Raw genomic sequence first — 22,617 nt, 5'->3', positions numbered from 1 at the left:
ACGCTGTACGCATTCCCCTTGGTAACAAGGGAAGCCACTCTAAAAAAAAGAGTGACCCATACCCATAAGGCCATATTAATACATAGTTCCAACTTCCGTATGCGTGCGCATACGCCGCCATATGCATCATTCCAAACGAAGCCCAACTCACTCCCTTTTTTAGAAATCCACCCCCCACAGCGGGGAGGCGGGAGGGAATAAACGATGTGAGTTGGGTAAGTATATTAATCAAATGAAAATTTACTACTAAAATTTTTGATTAAATTACATATCTTACCCAACTCACATATAGCAGATTGCTACTATAGGTGGCGGGTACTCACCATCTCAAACACGAAGAACCTGCCCTGCAGCCACCAGAGCCGGCAAAGCAGAGGTGCCGTCCTGACGACATGAGGCGATATCCCTCAGATAGTTGTTAATAAAGATGTCCTCAGAGCGCCAGTATGCCGCCGCAAGGACCTCTGAGAGGCGTCCCGAGCAGAGCACCGCCAAGGAAGACGACCAAGCTCTCGCCTCATGTGTTCTGGCTGAGGTCAGAGGCAAAATAGCCCTAGCATCACCAGACTGGCTCTGCCACCAAGTATAAGCTTGCCTGATAGTCATTGATACCCATTTAGTCAGGGTAACTTTCGCAATGTCTCTACTTCTCACGGTATTGAGTGAAATAAAAAGCAGCTTTTGAGTTTCCGAACGAAGAGGAGAAGTTCTAGCCAAGTAACTGCTGCGGGCTCGGACCGGACAGTTAACGCCATCAGGATCTCCTGGAGCGAGCACAGCGCTCAAGGGGGGAATATGAATAACCGGGGAAGCATGACCAGACTTTTGATTTTTAGCTAAAAAATCCGGTCTGAATTTTAAAGAAAAAGAGCCGTCTTTCTCTAAAGAAATGTCCCGTGCCAGCCCCGACAAAGCATGCACTTCACTGCCACGCCTAGCTGTGGCGAGTAGAACGAGAAACAAAGTCTTCCTCGTAAGGTTAGCTAAACTAGCTAAATGTAGAGGCTCAAATTCCTCCGATGCCAAGTAACGCAAGACTAAAAACAGGTCCCACGCAGGGAGCTGAATTTTGGACCGAGCTGAATGAAGGGAAGCGCCCTTTATCCAGACCTGTTTACCCCTAAAACATTGCATGTGTATTTTCTGGGAGCAAAATGAGGCAAATGTGTAGTTTTGTAATTGAATGTGTAGAATTTCTCGTCGACCTATCACAACAACAAGAACAATGATTGCTACTTTTTACCACATGTATTGATTGACTGACGGAAAAATGGGAATTGCAGACAGTGCAATGAGCATGACGTTTTCCTTTCCGCGAAGAGACAAGGCATGGGTAGTCCTGATGATATTTTGGCAGAAAGACTTGGTTCGGCGCATTGCTCGTCTTTTTCTTTTTGGTCGGTGGCCTTTCGGAGTCATTTTCTTCACAGTTCTCATCTTCACTTTCGTGTGCTCTGCGTTCAGCCATTGTGTCGAAACGCCCGCATGGTTTGGCAGTAACGCGTTCAGTTGTGCCCGGCATTTGCTTGGAGAAGCCTATTCGGCATTAACAAGCTACAACGCAACGCCCGCGGGCGCTTTACGCGCTGCACGCAGCAAACGACTGCTGGCCGAAAACATGGATTGGAAAATGGATCGGTCAAGGGAGATGAAGAAAATTACGGATTGTGATATGCGTAGCCGAAACAATACCGTTTGCGTGCAGGGACGGGGCGGTGTGAGAGCACAACGGGACAAGGAACAGGTGTAAACAGTGAAGACGAAAAAAAAATTTTTTTTTTTTTTTTTTAATACCGTTTGCGTAGAAAACGACAGACTTGCGTAGTTGCGTAGTATATTATTCAAATTCGTAGTTTACTACGCTCAATGTGTAGTGTAAACAGGTCTGTTTATCACGCTCGCGATCACGCCACTTAAAGTAATCTTGTGGCCCAGTTGTCTAAGCGTTGAGGAGATAAGACAAGCAAGATAAACCCAAGAGGAGGATGTCCAAGTCCAAAGACGAAGTGACAACCGGCTGAAAACAGCCAGAGCGTACAAAACACGACCAGTCTCACTGCTCGCTGAGTATGGAAATGATGCATATGGCGGCGTATGCGCACGCATACGGAAGTCAGAACTATGTATTAATATGGCCTTATGGGTATGGGTCACTCTTTTTTAGAGTGGCTTCCCTTGTTACCAAGGGGAATGCGTACAGCGTTACTAGCACTGAACTAGAGTTAATTGCTATATGTGAGTTGGGTAAGATATGTAATTTAAAGGGGTGCTGAGAGGGGATTCAATGCATGTGAAAGCCAGCTGTTAGCTGAAAGAGTATTTTTATAGCTACTTGAGTTAAATTCACTCAGATTTTTTTTATCATAAAAAATTGCAGCACCTGCTTTTTTAAGCAAGTCGTCCTTGCTACTTGAGATTTAAGAATGAAATGCGCCTTTTTGTGTTCTGTAACAGGTTTTGTTCTGTAGGTAAATTTGACTAGAGTTCTTTGATTTCTTTTGATTTAACAAAACAAATTCAAACAAAAGTGACAACCCCTCAACAATCAATATAAGTTTTCCCACTAATAGCCTGAAAACCACCTATAAAATATTAACAATACACATACATGCACACATTGTTTCTTTTTTCAATAAAGATGTATCCGTGTATTAAAAAAACAAAAACAAGCTTAATCTACAAACCTATGCGATGAAAACATCTTTTAAATACTTAGCTTCCACCAGAACATTAATGTGTTGTTCACCCATTTGTTTCAGCAAACACTTGAACTACAAACCATTTAGTCCATAGATTGTGTTCTTATTTAAACATTTTGACTTCACAATGAAACAAAGAAAATGAAGCTACAAATTTGAACATCATTTACCAAGACACACTGAGCCAGTGTTTGGCAATGTAGACGTAGTACATGTACATGTATTTCCAAACTGCTGATTACAGATAAACTCCACACACTTCACCACTCACGATTCACATGGAACAACACAAAAAGCCAAGTGCACATCTCAATCCTGTGTACAATCAATAGGTCAGTGACAGATAACTCGTAAAATCACAGAATGCTATTAGTATTACACTTCATTCATACACATCGAACTTGGCTGCATTCCCATTGCTCACTCCAGCCAGGGAGAAAAATACACCACCATTAATTACTCAAACCATTTTTCATCTGCAGAAGAAAACATGTTTAAACATATGCTTGCAGAAACCAAAGAGTGTGTCAAAGACACCTAACGTTGTCAAACAATGCATAGAATGTTGTAAGTGGTATGTACAATACAAGGAGTGACTATATTTGGCTGACTCACATTAAAAATTACAATCATTCATGAGCAATGTCAAACTTTTTATTCTGAATATCTGTGACCACACAAAAACACCTTACCTAGAAACAAACAGCACATATTCACAACTTGATTGAAAATATCAATTACTTCACTCTACTATAAACGACTTAAACAGCGAAGATCTTCTTTTACAACAAAAGATTTCATGGCCACTTCTGGCAGTAAAATAGTTTAACTGACATGTACACACGTTTCAGAAAAACTCAACATTTACTGCAGGCAATGCCTCATGTGTACAATCAAATATAAACTAATTCTTCATAAAAAGACAGAGACATAACAGGTGTGAAATATTCAATACCTCAGACTATAATTAATTCTTTTCCAACCTTACATTAGGCCTTCTTACATTCAGTCTGAGTTAGCTTTATTCAACAAGATACAATTGGCAATTACATCTGACTGACTATCTTAAAAGTTGCTGCGATTGCAGCATGTCAGTAGGGTCTGATAATGTGATGACACAAGGCTAATTAAATGCCACCAATTACTGTCCAAGATGTGGCGCTTTGCAAAAACTTGTCCCATCCTAATGGTCCAAAAAGCCACAACAGCATGCAATGACATCAGCCTGCTCCATAACAAATCACTCCTGGCCATCTGGTACTAATCAACTTGCAGTCTTTCCGTTACAGACACATAATTACTAATTACGCCACAAACACCTAATGGAAAATACCAAACTATCACTTATTTTGTACAAGAAAACTGTTACTTCTTTTACACTTTTATGTCAGGAGCAGCTTTTCAATAATGTGATTCTTCTTCTAGTAGAATGCCAAATTTTGAAGAAACCGAAACAGGCCAAAGTAAAACTTTTAAAGCCTGCGCTCAAGACACTGTGTCTTAACTTTGGTGGGAGTTTTCATTATTTTAGTGGAGTTTACCGGTTAAGCATTTACTCTTTTTCTCTTCTGGCTTTGGGAGTTAAGAGAAACAATGACTGAAATTGGAGAAATAAAACTGAAAGCAAACGAGTTCTGATGTTCAAAGTAAGAAATTTTTATCCTATAATTCCTGTGAAATACTCACCGGTGGTGACATGCAAGAGTGACCAATCGAATATATTTTGAATATATTTTGATTCACCCCTTGTGATCATTAGAAAAGTATTAATATACAGACATATCCAGATTTGTTTGTTTGTTTGTTTGTTTGTTTATTTGTTGCTTAACGTCCAGCCGACTACGCAGAGCCATATCAGGACGAGGAAGGGGGGGATGAAGGGGGCCACTTGTCAAGCGATTCCTGTTTACAAATGCACTAACCCATTACTTGTGTCCCAGCAGGCTTTAGTAAAACTAAATTAATACCTACTGGAAGATTACCAGTTTCCAGTATGTTAAAATAGGCTTAACCTATCTACTGCTGGACTTACATCAGAACACTAACAGATTAAACTATACATGAATCGCGAGACAAGCGGCAAGAGAAGAGATTTTTGGAAAAAATACAGGTGAATGAGCAAGAAGGCAGAAAAAAGAAAAGAATTCATGAAGAAAAAGAGAGCATGACAGGAAAGAGGAACCAAAAATCTACCTAACAGCAAACTAGAAAGCTCCTGCGGTTCCAAAAACAGGAGGGGCTTTTAATTTCATAACCGCAGTGCCCCACTGCGGGAATATCCAGATTTACTCTCACCCCTTCCACATACCATACCATGACATTTTGATGTGACACATTATCTGATGCTAAGTATGTGTCCCAAATAAAACATGCTGCGGTCAAGCGTGTTTACAAGCCTAGCAAATTTGCGTCAGTGCATATACGCACATACAACTTTTGCAGTGTGTGTATCAATCATTTATCAAAAGACATGCGAAGTCATGACATTTTTGGACACAAGTGAACAATCCCATGACGAGTTTAACAACTTTTTCCGGAACATTGCATAACATCTTAACACATAACTGTAAGGATCCATTCGCTATGTTGACGAATTATTCTGAAAGTTTCAAAGCAATCCATTGCTAAAGTGCAGCGTTTTTTGTCATGATACCCCTAAAAGTTGATGCAAAAAGTCCCGTTTTTGACCGCTCTTGCGATCGACACCTTCATCAGTAGGAACAGCATAGCACACGAAATACGCAAGCTAGCTAAATAAATCAACCTGTTAACACTTTCGCGACGGGACACTGATAAATCAGTAACCGCGCTGACACGCCCATGGATGGGACGCGCATTTTTCAGTACCAGTCATACAAGGTACAAGACTCGTGATTGCTTCCCGGTTTTTGAAGATTGCAATAAATTGAGTTGTTTCCCTTGATACACGTGGTTTTCTCTTCCGGCTTGATCAAATTAGTGCAGATTTGCGTGGTGTTTTCGAACAAAAAAAATGAATCGAAGGCGAGCCTTGTCACGGGAGGAGATTCTCCGGATGTTGGATCTTGAGGATCCTGTAGATCATGATACATCGTGTCGTTTTAGCCTCAAGAAAGCGATAATAGCAGTGATATTGAGGAAGAAACAGTCCCGTTGTTGCTAGTACGAGTCGGCAACTACACGTGGTAGGGGGTGATACTGCTAGACGAACATGTAACTCGGAATTGTGCAGGAGCTATGGGGGCGTGGCAGCACTGATAACAATGGATGGCTGGAGCCTTCAAATCCTTTTGGAATTGTTCATAGGTGTACAGTTGGTACTTTGTTGTGAAAATGTGACTTATATTCAATATGGATTACCTAGACATCATTTGGTGAGTGTTACAGTTTTGTTTCATTTGAGTCAGGATGCTGTGAGTGAATGCGTGATTTGCTTGTTTTTTTCTTTGTTTGTTTGTTTGTTTATTTGTTGCTTAACGTCCAGCCGACTACGCAGAGCCATATCAGGACGAGGAAGGGGGGGATGAAGGGGGCCACTTGTCAAGCGATTCCTGTTTACAAATGCACTAACCCATTACTTGTGTCCCAGCAGGCTTTAGTAAAACTAAATTAATACCTACTGGAAGATTACCAGTTTCCAGTATGTTAAAATAGGCTTAACCTATCTACTGCTGGACTTACATCAGAACACTAACAGATTAAACTATACATGAATCGCGAGACAAGCGGCAAGAGAAGAGATTTTTGGAAAAAATACAGGTGAATGAGCAAGAAGGCAGAAAAAAGAAAAGAATTCATGAAGAAAAAGAGAGCATGACAGGAAAGAGGAACCAAAAATCTACCTAACAGCAAACTAGAAAGCTCCTGCGGTTCCAAAAACAGGAGGGGCCTTTAATTTCATAACCGCAGTGCCCCACTGCGGGAGTTTTTTTCTTTGTATACTGTCTCCTTATTTCTGTGTACAATGTCAACAATATTTCAGCTAATTCATAGGTTTTACACCTTGTTTGGTTATAACATTATTTATAATACTTTCTGTTAAAAAATAACTTTTAAAAAAAGCAGTGGAAAATAAAACACACAAAAAAACGTTAAAAAACACAAATTATCCCCCTTTCACCCCCCTTTGCTAAAACAAATCGCGTGACAAACTTATAAATAGCACGACTAAACTGGGCATCCATTTTTGAATTAGTACACAAAATTTGGTGGTGATTGGACTTAATTCAAGCTTGCTAGACAGATTTCTTTACAGTTACTGATTTTTGGGAAGTTTCTTGGTGGCAAGCTTGGGCAGGCAGGACGTTAACGCCGTGGCAGTGCTAGTCACAATAGTGTTAAGGCTAGATAATTGATTTGACTTTCTTCTTGTAGGTAAAAGTGGCAACGTTTTGCCTATTGTGATTTTGAATTGGGCCCTTCCGTTTTTGTCTGGTTGATTTTGAGGGTACCCTTATTTGAGTGGCGATCACGTGATCCCTGTAAAAGATATCTTTGATCCAAAAAGTGGTCCTGATATTCAAGTGAACGGCCTTAACTGGCATATCAAGTTTTAATGAAATTACTCGGGAATTAATTGGTTGCAATCATTTTTTGGCCAAGTTTAATTCAGCTATGGCAATAAGCAATACATGAAAAACAATCTGGTCATGTTTTCATGTCTACACATATCCTTTTTCCCCTCTCCAACTTTCTACGCAAGCACAATATGTTTCAAACACCTGTAAAAGCTTTATATTCATGTTTTAAAGATACATGAAAACTTTGTAGAGAACAAAAAACAGACAGTGTAAAAGCACTGTCACAGAGATACATGCACAAAAAAGGACACATATACAAACACAGGTTAACAAACAAAAATCATGGCAAAAAACAATCAGTATGATATGATGTATATACAATCATAAACAAATATGTAAGTTAGAACAATTCAAATTACTTGCACCCACAGAAACGCAAACAAGCTGACATTGCATATGTGTTTTGTCATCTCTCACACACACACACACACACACACACACACACACACACACACACACATACACACACACCTCATGCACAAACTAATTGTCAAGGTTTACTAACAGAAAAGCTTATAATATTCAGGGGCGGATCAGTTCATTTTATGGGGGGGTTTCCAAAAGTATATTGTGAAGATATGGGTGTGAAGGCGCGAAGCGCCGAGCCGACGGGTGAAGCGCCTAGCTTGCTAGGGGGGTCCGGGGGCATTCCCCCCCCCCGAAAAATTTTGAAAAAAAAGGATGCAAAATGGTGCAATCTGGTGCATTCTGAGGATGATCCCAAAAATTGAAACTCAACCCAAAAAAACACAAAAAAATATTTTTATTTTTTGGCTGGGGGGGTTTCCGGAAACCCCAGAAACCCCCCCCTCGTCCGCCCCTGATATTTATATCAGTTATATGATTGCCCATAAGAAAACCACAGAAAAATGGCTTTAAAAGCGACTATGAAAAAAAGAGCAGGACAGAGTATGACAAGAATTATAAGAAAAGAGAACACAAATTCTACAAACAATGATGCACATATAAAACAGGCTTTAAATCTGCATGTCAAAAATAAAGACGGCCACACACAGGCATGAAAAGAGTGACATTTAAGTAAAAATCAATCCTGGCAGCCACTGGTCTGAGGATTTAGCACGGCCATCAACATCGAACGCAGAAGAAGAAGAAGAAGTAAAAATCATAGCTCTGCATGGCAGACACGTTTGTGATCACAGGGTGCCGCCTAAAATCGGTCAAAGGACTACAACAAACAAATTGTGACCATTTCATACTTTCTTTCTTTCTTTATTTGTGGTTTAACGTCGTTTTCAACCACGAAGGTTATATCGCGACAGGGGAAGGGGGGAGATGGGATAGAGCCACTTGTCAATTGTTTCTTGTTCACAAAAGCACTAATCAAAAATTTGCTCCAGGGGCTTGCAACGTAGTACAATATACTACCTTACTGGGAGAATGCAAGTTTCCAGTACAAAGGACTTAACATTTCTTACATACTGCTGGACTAAAATCTTTACAAAAATTGACTATATTCTATACAAAAAACACTTAACAAGGGTAAAAGGAGAAACAGAATCCGTTAGTCGCCTCTTACGACATATTGGGGAGCATCGGGTAAATTCTTTCTCGTCCCAACCAATATGGGACTCCCCCTAACCCGCGGGGGGTACCATTTCATACAAACATGTCAGTTTCAACAATCATGCTTCCCAAGACAATGGTAATTTTTTCTTCACCCAAGTCACGTTGCCAATGTTTTTACAGAGTGACATAAATTAAACAATTTTTTCATCACCCAAGACTGACAGAGCCTGGGCTTTAAATTTTGTTTACGACTCAATTTCAGCATTATCCATACATTCCGCGTAAAACTCAGTTTAAAACATTTTCATGATAAAACAAATGTTTAGTCAGCAAAGCCTTGAAAAGTTCATTCATGGTCCTCTTAGAGGTGACACTGAGATATAAGTATTCAAATTGCAACTATAGTAGCTCTTTCTTTACACATGTAAGTTGTCCAGGACTGATAAACAAAAGTGATGGGCCTGGGAGCTCTGCAGTTCAGGTAAGTTTGGTGAAGGGATCAGGTTAATTCTTTCAGGTTTTAACATGATGAAACCACTCGATAACCCCACCTGATAGGGACAGTCTTGGGAGGCAATCAGTATTTTTTAAAAAGACATTTATTTCACATTTTTAACCAAATCAAAAATAATTGCACCAAATTTCAACCTAAATTGCAAATCATTAATTAACAAACAAAATACACTTTGTGCCCACAGTGTGCAGTCTTTATGGAGAGGAGAGTACTGAACCAGAGAAAACTTTGCAGTTCACTATAGGAACTTAACAAAAACAACAATAACACAATCAGTTTTAAGCCATTACAGAAAACGAAGCCATAAAAAAGAGATTATAATACTACAAGCAAGAGGGCAATAACCAACTGCTGCAACCTTTTTGCCTTCACAATCTACTAGCTGCAAATTAAATTCTTAGTAGGGATTAGTAGTGTAATGTACACAAATCAGAAACTAAGGAATGCATGCACTCACAGTTCACTTTCTGCCTCACTTGTACACATGCATTTACAGATGATTTGTTTGAGACTTATCATTCAGGCAATATTTGGAGTTGTGAAGACTCATTCCTGTCAGGCATGCATAATTCCAGATTCAATCATAAAGAAATAAACATCTAGGCCACACATTTCTGAAATGGCATCATGGCACACATTTCACATCAAATAATCAAAATGACCAAAATCACAAAAAGTAGGAGAACACTGAGGGAAAAACTGAACTGTGTTTGTGAAGAGTAAAATGATTGCTCTTCAAAATGATTGAGTAACATGACAAAGCTTTGGTAAGGAGTGACTCCTTCAGCACCAAGATGGCATCAAAGGTACAATTTGCAGAATGAAGGTCACAAATGAAACAAGTCGCGAAAGGCAAAATTACTACATTTAGTCAAGCTGTGGAACTCACAGAATGAAACTGAACTCACTGCATTTTTTCACAATGACCGTAGTCCGCCGCTAGTGCAAAAGGCAGTGAAAGTGACGAGCCTGTTTAGCGCGGTAGCGGTTGCGCTGTGCTGCATAGCACGCTTTACTGTACCTCTCTTCGTTTTAACTTTCTGAGCGTGTTTTTAATCCAAACATATCATATCTATATGTTTTTGGAATCAGGAACCGACAAGGAATAAGATGAAATTGTTTTTAAAACGATTTCGAAAATTTAATTTTAATCATAATTTATATGTTTTTAATTTTCAGAGCTTGTTTTTAATCCAAATATAACATATTTATATGTTTTTTGAATCAGAACATGATGAAGAATAAAATAAAAGTAATTTTGGATCGTTTTATAAAAAATATTTTTAATTACAATTTTCAGATTTTTAATGACCAAAGTCATTAACTAATTTTTAAGCCTCCACGTTGAAATGCAATACCGAAGTCCGGCTTTCATCGAAGATTGCTTGGCCAAAATTTCAATCAATTTGATTGAAAAATGAAGGTGTGACAGTGCCGCCTCAACTTTTACAAAAAGCTGGATACGACGTCATCAGACATTTATCGAAAAAATGAAAAAAACATCTGGGGATATCATACCCAGGAACTCTCATGTCAAATTTCATTAAGATCGGTCCAGTAGTTGACTCTGAATCGCTCTACACACACACACGCACAGACAGACACACACACACACACCACGACCCTCGTCTCGATTCCCCCTCTATGTTAAAACATTTAGTCAAAATTTGACTAAATGTAATGGAAAAAAAGAGGACAATGTTGAAATACTTGCAAAGAAACAAATATGTTTGGCATCCTGTTTGAATATATTTTGTCTGAATTGTTGCAGTCTTCTACCATTTGATTCAAGTGTAAATTTGTCGTAGAAAGTAGAAAAGTTAATATTAGTGTTTTTTGTGTGTGTTTTTTTAAAGAATAAAGGAAATATTTTACTATAAAATGAATTACTTGACTCTTTTTGCTATACAAAAAGAACATGTTAAAAACAGCTGTAAGCTGTTGCGGATGTCCTCTAAAGCCCCTTTTCAAGCTGAAAAAGGTTTGATTTTCTGCAAAAACTTGATGGAAAAAGTTATTATGCATAATGTACAAACCACAAGGCATCTCAGATAACTGACTGTTGCCAACCACAAAGTGTTTGTGATGATCATCATTCACACTTTTTCTTGTGGGAATTTCCTGCTTAAAACAAGTTTTCTGAGACACTTAAAGAAAGGTGGACCTTGAGACAGAGATCAGATCATAATCATTAACATCCCCTTATGTGCATCCTTAAGTATCAACATACTAGGGCTGTTTATAATTTTAAAAAAGAATATGCCATGGCCCAGAAGGTCCCACAGTTTTGCTGCCATAGTTTTAAAAAAGTGTCCATGAGATGATGATTTTCTCTAAGGAAACAGCGTAACTTTGGCATTTTTTAACCACCCTATGCATTATATATATATTTTTTTTTTAGCTCACTGCATTTTTTTTTTATGCACTTTCAATTCACATGTATGTGTACATATGCAAATACTGTATTGTTTTTCTGCATAAAGTTTCACCAAGTTCTGACATACTTTTTGTATATGGTGGCATAACAAGAAGAGCAAACGCTCGATCGAGTCACTTTCGCAGTTCTGAATATTATATGAGGCATCAGATGGACAGGAAGAAATTGCTATTCACAACACAATACAGATGTAAATAATTTGATGTAAAGAATAATCCTATAAAGTTTGAATCAAATCCGATGAATAGTTTCAGAGATATGATATTTCAATTTTTTTCCTTGAAGACATACCTGTGACCTTGAAAAAGGTCAAAGGTCACCAAAGCAGACGTCAAAGTGTAGAGGTCACTGGGAGTCACGTTCACATAAAATTTGAGCCCGGTCACTTTTATAGTTTCCGAGAAAAGCCCAACGTTAAGTTGTGTGTTGCCGAACAGAAAAGGCTAGTTATCTCCCTTGTTTTTCTGATAACGTTCGTAAAAGGCTACAGATGTAAATACTTTGATGTAAAGAATAATCCTACAAAGTTTCAATCACATCCGATGAACTTTGTCAAAGATATAAAATGTCTAATTTTTCCTTTGACGCTGACCTGTGACCTTGAAAAAGGTCAAAGGTCAACGAAACCATCGTTAAAGTGTAGAGGTCATTGGAGGTCACGACTAAACAAAATATGAGCCGGATCGCTTTGATAGTTTCCGAGAAAAGTCCAACGTTAAGGTGGTGTCTACGGACGGCCGGCCGGCCGGCCGGACAGACTAACACTGACCGATTACATAGAGTCACTTTTTCTCAAGTGACTCAAAAAGTAGACTACAGAACACATTTCACTGCAGAAGAGAATGTCAGATGGCCACTTACTTTTCACCACTGTCATTCTATTTAATTTACAACGACCTTAGTATCCTCGTTTGCAAATAATTTTAAGCTGAACATGTCACTACTGCTAAGGATCATTAAAAAAAAAGTATTAACACTTATGTGAGAGTATATATTTCACCTAAACAAATCCCCTCTGCTACGCCAAAGACAACTAACAATTATGCAAGTATATAGAAGACTCTGAACATGACTATGGGCTACAGCACTGCATAACTGTCTGCCTTTCTTACGTTTTTGCTGGGTCACTCAGAATGAGATAGCTAGGTGCAAGTAAAGAGCCACAAACTGATTTGATTGCAAAACATTTTGATTCGTGACATATTGGAAAATGTCCAAAAAAATTGATGATAACAAAAATGGCATATATAAACAGATGCTGCAAAATAATAGTCAACCGTTGATAGTTAAACGCTCGTCACAGTCCAGTTTAGTCTTTGTAGCTGCTCTTGGGTGAGAAACAAAGCCGTATCAAGCCATCAACGACATCGCATAACAGAATCGCCCCAAGAACAAAGACAGATCTCCTTCATAACGCAATCTCGCCCCATAGGGATGAGACAGGCAATAAACAAAACAAAAGAGACAAACAGCAAAAATTAAAAAAATAAAATAAGCAACTGAATGGCTGTTCATAGTGTAATCTCGCCCCAAAGGGATGAGACAAAAAGAGAGAGAGGAAAAAGCAAAGAAAAGGCTGTTGAAAGTGCATCAAGTAATTGTTGCAGCTTTTAACGGAATAATCTGTAACATTCACACAAATATACTTTCACTCCACCGACACCCCGAGGCATAAGATGATCAATAAAACTGAAAGACAAAGACTGGTGATGGTCTCATTGAGATGACGATGATGACGGTGAAGATGAGAGGGGGGTTGTCTTGTGTCGTTACCACTTCATGTCGCTGAGTAGCCACTGTTGGGACAGTTCAGCCGTACATGGACCTGTATCACACAATGGGATAAAGAAGAAATTATCAGTTAATTCTTCAGCACATCACTGGCTCATTCATCAGGACGGAATCACTGTTTAGTTTAAAAGGACTGAATCAACATTGAATTCATCAGGACTAAATCCCTAGTGAATTCATCAGCATTAACTCAGTAGTGAATTCATCAGGACTAAATCACTAGTAAATACATCAGGATTAACTCACCGGTAAATTCATGAGGACTAAATCATTAGTTAAGTCATCAGGATTAACTCAGTAGTGAATTCATCAGAACTAAATCACCAGTAAGTTCATCGGGAACAACTCACTAATGAATTCATCAGAACTAAATCACCAGCAAGTTCATCGGGAACAACTCACTAATGAATTCATCAGAACTAAATCACCAGCAAGTTCATCGCGAACAACTTACTAATGAATTCATCAGAACTAAATCACCAGCAAGTTCATCGGGAACAACTCACTAATGAATTCATCAGAACTAAATCACCAGCAAGTTCATCAGGAACAACTCACTAATGAATTCATCAGAACTAAATCACCAGCAAGTTCATCGGGAACAACTCACTAATGAATTCATCAGGATTAATTCACTAGTGATTTCATCAGGACTAATGGAAATAATGCGCCCAGAAAAGGAGGACAGTCATCTTATGATTTGTACCACTGTGCACGTGCCCAGAGTGATGTCCTGGATTCTCCTGAAACAACAAATGAACCTATCAAAAAAGGACTGACCTAATGATGGTGCTTCTTTGTCGTGTATTGGTGCTTTACCAAGACACTGGTCCGTGTTGACGTGGCGTAGTGTCAGTTTCTGAAAGAATATGAGGAAAACAGTCAAAACAGGGCATAGATGGTAACAAACTTGATTAATTTAATATAAACATAAGATTTCTGTTTGCATGTCCGTAGTTAAAGGCACAGTAAGCCTCCCGTAAACCATCACAGATACTGTCAGGCTTTTACACACAGTACAAACACCCTTCCATTTGAACACTCACCGAACGGGAACATCCTAGGTGCCCTACGTAAAGAGCGAGCAATTTTCAAAGAATTAATTTTTCGGATTGAGACCATCTCAATCGGACCCATCCTGAACTCAGGTTAAAAATGAGTTACTTCCCTTCAACTGGTGACAGCCGTGGAGCGATGATTATCAGAATGAATCGGACCGTGGTGCGTTTTGGCGCTAGACCTAACTTTTAAAATCTAAATAATAAATTGACAGCTTGTTACACAAACATTCTCAAATCATAAAAGAATTCTTTTTTCATCAAGACAAGATCAGTACAATTCGAAGTTTTGAAAGTTTGAAAAAAGAAAAGCCCGGAAGCAGGGTCACGCAAGGTCGTGGTTTTCATAGCAGACGGCGGTTTATAGGCAGTCGAAAGTCATCGCTAGAGTTCTTATGAACCACATTCGTTTGTTTCGTGCATAGTCAGAGGTACATAATAACGTGCTATTGCAGATAAGCTCACAGCGAGCCGCATTCAAATTACAAACTGACGACTGCATTATGAAAAAGGGAAACTGGATCACACGGGTTCACGATGGCTCAGGGGTAAGATAAACCACGCAAAAATAAATTCTTTGAAAATTGCTCGCTCTTTACGTAGGGCACCTAGGATGTTCCCTAGGGTGTTTGTACTGTGTGTAAAAGCCTGACAGTATCTGTGATGGTTTACGGGAGGCTTACTGTGCCTTTAACCCTATTAAAAAAATAAACTTAGAAAAAAAAAAAAAAAAAGGTCTTGAAAATAATAATAATAAAAGCATACATGAAACATAGATTAAGTCACCCGACCCTCCCCTGCCCTTCTGTATGGTAAGTCATTTCCCCTTTAAAAAAAATAAAAATAAATAAGCACACCAAAGAGAAATAAACATGGTGATAAAAAAAATCAAAAACCTTTTGAATAGATGCTCTTAAAAGCCAAGGGCTAAATACATGTAAAAGCTTTACTTTGCAGGTACATATATATATGTATATATGCTTCGCAAGGATCAGCAGCACAATTAATACTGTATTAGTACATGTAGGGTAAATGTTAGAATTTTAGTAGAAATCAATGACACAAGTCATTATTTCTGTCTGGTTGTTTGAAAAATAATGTTCTTGGTGACTAAATGCTCTCATTTGGACTGCTCAAAACCTATGAGTACCTCAGTGCATAATACAATGCCATATTTGTAAGCAGGCATACTGACGCTGGCAAAACACCAGGAACATTTTGCACATTCAAGCTCAGAAGAATAACATTAATTATCAATCAACTAGCACTTCAAAGGAAAATCAGCTTGTATACATGTACCATACATGAAATGAAAGTTTGCTGCTATTTTTTTGTTGCGAGAGGGTAGAAATTGAAAAAAGGTGACAAATTAGAATATTAACAAAAACAAAAGAGGGATAAAAGTATTAGTAGGTATGGTGAGAAAGAGCAAAATGTTAAAAATAAGGAATGAAAACAAAAAGAGTTAGATTCCTTTGAGTTTGTGATCTGATAACATCTACTGACTGACCAAAATCTTTCACAGAAAAAAAGGACTGTCGTCTACTAAAAATAAAAACAGGACTTTCTCAAATCTCGTCTTATTTAAAATAAAAACAGGACTTTCTCAAATCTCGTATATATATAACCAAATAGAAAATAGAAAATTCCCAATTTGTGCAACTTATCAATGCTTCATTGTCTGAATAAAAGGGCGTAACTTTGGTCAAAACACAAAACTTGAAACAACACAGGCAGTAAGTGGATCGGGGTGATTATTCAAACATAATGTTAATTGTACGAATACAGACATTCACTGTACACATCTTGGGCGATATGTAAACGCAGTGCAGTCAGTAAATACAACAGTGCTTCATGCTATTCATGCTACACATGGTGTGGTATTGCAGAATGTGTGGGTTCAAAGGGGAACTAAATGTCTCATGAAAGTCACGTACAACTGTGCTAATAGTCTAATGCACCCCTGACTATTAAGTTCAAATGATAATGCTTTACTGTCAAAGAACGCACAACTTATTTTCCTGTGTTTTTGTTTGTTTGTTTGTTTGTTTTTAATACATAACTATAGAGCTTTTTTGCTTGCTTTCTTTATATTCAATTAAATAATTCTCTTACATAGTGAATAACATTAAAGTGTATTGGGGACTGCACTTTGACCTGCTATCCCTCACAGAAGTTTCATTCAGAAAACAGAATGTATTATTATTTTATTTTATTTTTTTCCAGGAACTTTACTTTTGGCAACTTTGAGGAAATAACCATAACAGTTTGGGCCATATTTGGAAAAGTTATTGGAAGTCCTTGGCATGACGACAAAGTTTTTGGTCATTTGAAAAACGTTTTGCAGTCTTAATTGCCATCAATAATCCAGCGCTCACGTCCCTTTTTTTCTATGATCTTAAAATAGCACTCTGTCTCATTTGATTAAAGGCACAGTGCAGCTCACAGCCTTCGTTTTGCGTTTTTGTTGCAGCTGAGTGCATTTACAGTTCAAAAATCCTCCTATGGTAGTAAAACAAACCCAAAACTACCCAACAACGACATCTGTGAAGCTCGACAGTTTCTTGTTCACGCGAGTGCATAAATTAACCTAGTTATTACGTGGTGTTTGGTCGGAGTTCGATTCAACTGAGTGATTCCGGCCTCCATTTTGTTTTACACAAACTCATGATGATGTCTGACATAGTTTGCTTGTGACGTGTCTTTTTGTGCATTATGTGGTGATCTACCTGATCTAAATTTAGATCCAAAAATAGGTCAAGACCAGCCGGGTCCGAGTACGAAATTAATTCGTAAAAAAATCGCAGTTCTTGACTCTTTGGGTGCAAGTCAATGAAACTTGGTAGTTCTTCCAACGGATAGCTGCCTGAGGTATGACTAAAAGCCCCAGGGGCTCCGTGCACCTGGATTTGACAAGTTCAGTACCTTTAAGATTGACTTCCCAACTGCCAAACAACACCCTTGGATTAGTGCTGTATCCTTCAAATAAGAACCACTCTAAAGCCAAGAATCTTTAGTTCTGAGAACTCTGTCATGCACTAGTGTTGGCCATACACAGAGATTTACTGTGAGTCCAAAACAGTTATAGATCTCTCTTTGCATATTTAACAGCCTATTTCTTAGCTTCAGAGACTGCCCTGGGGTTTATACATGTTTTTCACCTCATGCATTTTGATTGTATGGCATGTTCTGTAAGATTATGAATGAAGAAAATAAAACCCCTGTTGTTTTTCTTATGAGAATATTCCAATATGCCACGTCTAACCATTTAAGATGACAGTTACGAACTATGACAATATGCATTACAACATAAAACACATACACCACATTGCATGATACTCACAACAACTCAAACACTGACACAATTTTAGGACTGCTAAATTGAATATAAATAAAATAAGGTTAAACGCTTACAATGAGTTCAACACCGCAGCGAATTGAAAAACAAAATACTGTGGCGTGCAGTTTAAAGAAAACAGTTACCTACAGTTATAGTGCTCATGCCAACAATATAAAGCTCACACAATGCTTTAAACTGAACTGCATATGTGTAAAACAGAAATACAGGTTAACAAATTTTTTAAATTACGGACAATACAGAAACAGGACTGACACACTAGGTCCTGCTCTTCAAATGGTTCTTTTCCACCTTTGAGATACTGAGAGACAGACACTGTTAAAAGTTAAAAGCCGCACAAAGCAACTCTGAGTATTCTGCGAAATAATGCAGCTGGTCAGACATATGTACAAGTAAAGCATTAGAGTGTTAGATTGACATTATGATCACCGCACGGTCAAGGCTACATGCACCCAAGCACCAACAACCATTGCCTTATTTGATAGCGAACAGCGTATCAGTTTGCACAGCAATCCTCTCAACCATGATTTATTAAAACTCAGTCTCAATTGGTTTGACATCTGCCTTGAGATGAGCCTTGCAGCTGGATTATTTATTCAAAAACTGTCTTTGGTTCATGAGGTTAATCCAATTTGTATCCATCCTTAGGCTATTTGTCTTTCTACGAATCTATTTGCAGCTAGGTTACTGGTTAGGACTCATTAAATGTGCTGTAAGGGAAAGCGTGAGTGTTACTATGACTTCACTAAGGGATGTAGAATACTGCTTTCACTCACTCAACTTATTACTAGTCCCTCACCAAAATGATCACTTGCTGGTATTTTATTCCTAGTAGCCAACATGTCAGCCCAACCTCAAAATTGACTGTAGTAGTTCTCACCAGTATTCTGATCTTTCCACAGCCGACAACAGCTTCACTACATAATAGTAGACTGTGAGTGTCCTCTCACCACAAAGCGACTAATTTAAGCAGTGCTAGACTTTCAATCCAGTGAAAAATTGCTAGGAATCATACGTATGAATCAAAGCTACACACTCTTATGAACCTTTTGAATAGATGCTCTTAAAAGCCAAGGGCTAAATACACGTAAAAGCTTTACTTTGCAGGTACATATATATATGTATATATGCTTCGCAAGGATCAGCAGCACAATTAATATTAGTACATGTAGGGTAAATGTTAGAATTTTAGTAGAAATCAATGACACAAGTCATTATTTCTGTCTGGTTGTTTGAAAAATAATGTTCTTGGTGACTACTGAATATCCATACAAGGAGGAAGGGTTAAAATTCTGAGAAATAAGAAACCGTTTTAAAAAAATCATTTAAACTTTTGCCCTAAGCCTTAGTTCTACATTTGTTAAAAGTTGTTCTGAGCGGGTTAAGTCCTGCTATTGAAGCAGATGGATGAAAAGGAAGTTAATGGAGAGTCTCTGATAGAGCAGAGAAGAGAATGAAAGTCAGGAACTGCAAGATGTCAGAGACTGGGCCTCTGTGGGGAGAGCTACCTGTTGGCTATAATCCCACTCAAGGTTGGGGGCGTCGCAGCGTGCAAACACGATATGACCGGCCCCGGCTTGCACGCACATGTTATCGTCCGTCATAATTTTCCGCTTCATGGTGTACGAGAAGACCTGTGCCATGCAACAGACAAGAAACAAAGCCACTGAAAGAGTGCCCAAAACTAGGTCAAGGTCACACAATGCCCTTGAGAGAGTGTGTCTGCAGACAGCATGCAGTCACCACATTTCTCCTCTTTCCTTTGGGTGGGTCTTCCACGTGAAAACAAAATGTATTCCGTCAATGTTTTTCCAAGCCAACTGCTTCCCCGCGTCATGCAGACTAGGCTAGACAAGCACACATCGACCCCCTACATCTGCATGTCAAACTGGCAAGTACACATGCTGACGTTTGACTCAGCTTGGCAACTGTATCGCTGCAAGCTTTAGGCAGCTGCACGCTTGCATTGAAACACACTTGTGACAAATACAACAACACCTTTGTAACAGGGAAAGCAGCCACATACAGAAAGACTGACGGTGACATAAACGATAAATGAAATTGCCTTGGTCTTGTCTTTTGTTTGGGGTGTGTGGGTCGGGGGAGGGAGGGGGGGGGGGGGTAATGGCAGCAAGAAGAGGGTAAAGGGGGGAGGGAGGGGGGGTAATGGCAGCAAGAAGAGGGTAAAGGGGGGAGGGAGGGGGGTAATGGCAGCAAGAAGAGGGTAAAGGGGGGAGGGAGGGGGGGTAATGGCAGCAAGAGGGTAAAGGGGGGAGGGAGGGGGGGGGGTAATGGCAGCAAGAAGAGGGTAAAGGGGGGAGGGAGGGGGGGTAATGGCAGCAAGAAGAGGGTAAAGGGGGGAGGGAGGGGGGGTAATGGCAACAAGAAGAGGGTAAAGGGGGGAGGGAGGGGGGGTAATGGCAGCAAGAAGAGGGTAAAGGGGGGAGGGAGGGGGGGTAATGGCAGCAAGAAGAGGGTAAAGGGGGGAGGGAGGGGGGTGTTCTACTTCCTAAAATGTAACTTTTTCAGTCATAGTGCCAGCGTTGTATCATTCCAGCATTCCATCCAGCCCAACTCCTGACACTAAACAACAAGCAGAAGTAATGCCTCAGTTACCTTTCTGCTTCACCTCTTGTGCCAACTGGAAGAGCTCAACTCACACTCAACTTTACAAGCTGCTAAAACAACCCTTCCTATACCTTCTGTTAGTTTGGGAGGACACGTTATCTTCAATGATTCAGTTACCTCTTACAGAATATAAGGGAGATAATACATTTTCACCGAATACACAGCCTGTTTTTTACATGCACGGCAGTTTTATGAACAAGTTTTGAAACAGACACTCATTGTATTTCCTCTCTGACCAGAGTTAGCTGCTAGCATAAGCTCTGAGTTATGTTCAGTAAACATGATCAATGAAGCATGACATAGATCACAAGAGGAGAAACTCAGGAAAACGAGACACTACTTAAACAGATCGGTTTGTGAACACAAGTCTGAACTAAGGTGTAGCAGGCAGTCAAGGGTACATGCACAGATTTGAGAGAAAAAGCCAGGTTTTACTTGCACACTAGAAATTCCAACTATAATTCTTTAGCTACGAATTCCATCACTGTGTTTATGTTTGCACTTCTTGGCATGTTCAGATAAAAATGTCTCTTTTTTCCTTGTTCAGACTACATGTTGACGGACAAACACAAATCAAGCAACAACAGCAACAAAACACAATACCAAATATGGTACATGTGCCTAACACAAAACAACATGCAGCATCTCAAACACACAGAGCATACAATAGAGTGCTGTTCCACAATGCCTTCGTCTGCAAGAAAGTGGGATGGGGTAGGGAGTGACATTTCACTTCAAGTGGTCAGCCGGTGAGGGTGGGGGGAAACGGTAGGGGGCTGGATGGTGTGGAGGTGGGGGGGAGATGACCGTTGTACCTGGCGATGATATTCCCACTTCTGGTTGCCACCCAGGCCGTGACACTGAAAAAGTTTGACCGGACCTCCCAGTGCCGACACGTCCAGGCACAGGTCATCTGTCTGTAAAGCTTTCTTTTTTGTATAGGAAAAGATCTGAAATGCACCACAGTCATGTTAGCATGGGTCATCACATACACTTATTAATGGTATCAGTCTTTTTGTTAAAACTGACTCCCCTTTCTCTGCATGCAGGGGTCTGGAAAATATGCAAGGAAAATTAAACTTTGTGGTCTATCTTGTATACTGCCATTAACTTTTAACTGTCCACTCTTAGTTTGGAAGAAAAGCAGGTATCTTATAACTGATCAGCACAGGCCATGCACTGCATCCAATATCCATTTAAAAATAAGTTTGCTGAAAAGGAGTTTTTGTGCATATTTACCTCTCATTATCATTATTAACAGCTATTGTGTTTTCAGCGTAGCAATAGGGTCTGATATCTTAGACGAGACAAGTATAATGCCGACGAGTCGAAGACGAGTCGCATTATACTTGTTCGAGTCTAAATATCGGACCCTATTGCTACGCTGAAAATACAATAGCGATTATATAGCTGTTCTGACCTTGATTTGTTGTTCCAAACTTACAAAATGACCGTTTTTGCGTCGATGCGTGAATCTCAGGTTTTGATAGCAGATGCCGTTTCTTATGCGCATTAGTTTTGCGCAGGCGCCACACTGACTTTGAAAAAAAAAACGATTTGACAACACAGCTGTTAAACAGCTTTTTATTAGTTCATTCGTATACAACAAAAAGAAGTTTGAGTTTTTTTAATTTTGAACAAGACTACTTATGAAGAAAACCAAAACACAACATCAACGGAAAACTAGAAACAACTGAAGAACTAGGATGCAACAAGGGGAGGAGAAGAGAACAACTAATCCGTACAACGCGAGCAGACGCAGCGAAGTTTTCAGTTTGGGTGAATGGCATTTATATTTGTCTCGTCATGAAGCGAATTTTTTAACCTCAGTTATAACGACTACATGAATGTTAGTGCCATGGGTTGTACATCAATACTTCAGAGGGGAAGTGGGGTATTTAGTGTGGAGTTACGAGATAAGAAAAGCCGAGTGCGAAAGTTTGTGTCAGTCGGCAACTCAGCTCACACAGGCACACACAAACGGCTGTTCCGTTTTACTCCCCTGTTTGTACTACACTGCCGAACTAAAGTTAAGGGCCAGAATAA

General features: G+C 39.3%; 1 protein-coding gene across 2 annotated transcripts in view; it reads right to left on the bottom strand.

Moving 5' to 3' along the window:
* Nucleotides 1-3,002: 3,002 nt before the first annotated feature.
* LOC138982366 (polypeptide N-acetylgalactosaminyltransferase 1-like) overlaps nt 3,003-22,617 on the bottom strand; it is a 70,097-nt gene continuing 50,482 nt past the window's right edge. The window contains exons 12-14 of one of the 2 annotated variants that reach the window (XM_070355620.1): nt 21,387-21,521; nt 14,308-14,386; nt 3,003-13,561 (exon numbers count right to left, since the gene is read on the bottom strand). In XM_070355620.1, the coding sequence (XP_070211721.1) occupies nt 13,506-13,561; nt 14,308-14,386; nt 21,387-21,521 (270 nt within the window). In that variant the 3' untranslated portion in view covers nt 3,003-13,505. Of the gene's footprint in view, nt 13,562-14,307; nt 14,387-19,451; nt 19,578-21,386; nt 21,522-22,617 lie in introns of both variants that reach the window. The other variant, XM_070355621.1, reaches the window with a different exon arrangement.

Source organism: Littorina saxatilis, linkage group LG12 (genome assembly GCF_037325665.1).
Source record: "Littorina saxatilis isolate snail1 linkage group LG12, US_GU_Lsax_2.0, whole genome shotgun sequence".
NCBI classification, from domain to species: Eukaryota; Metazoa; Mollusca; class Gastropoda; order Littorinimorpha; family Littorinidae; genus Littorina; species Littorina saxatilis.
This window is presented reverse-complemented; position numbering and strand designations above follow the sequence as displayed.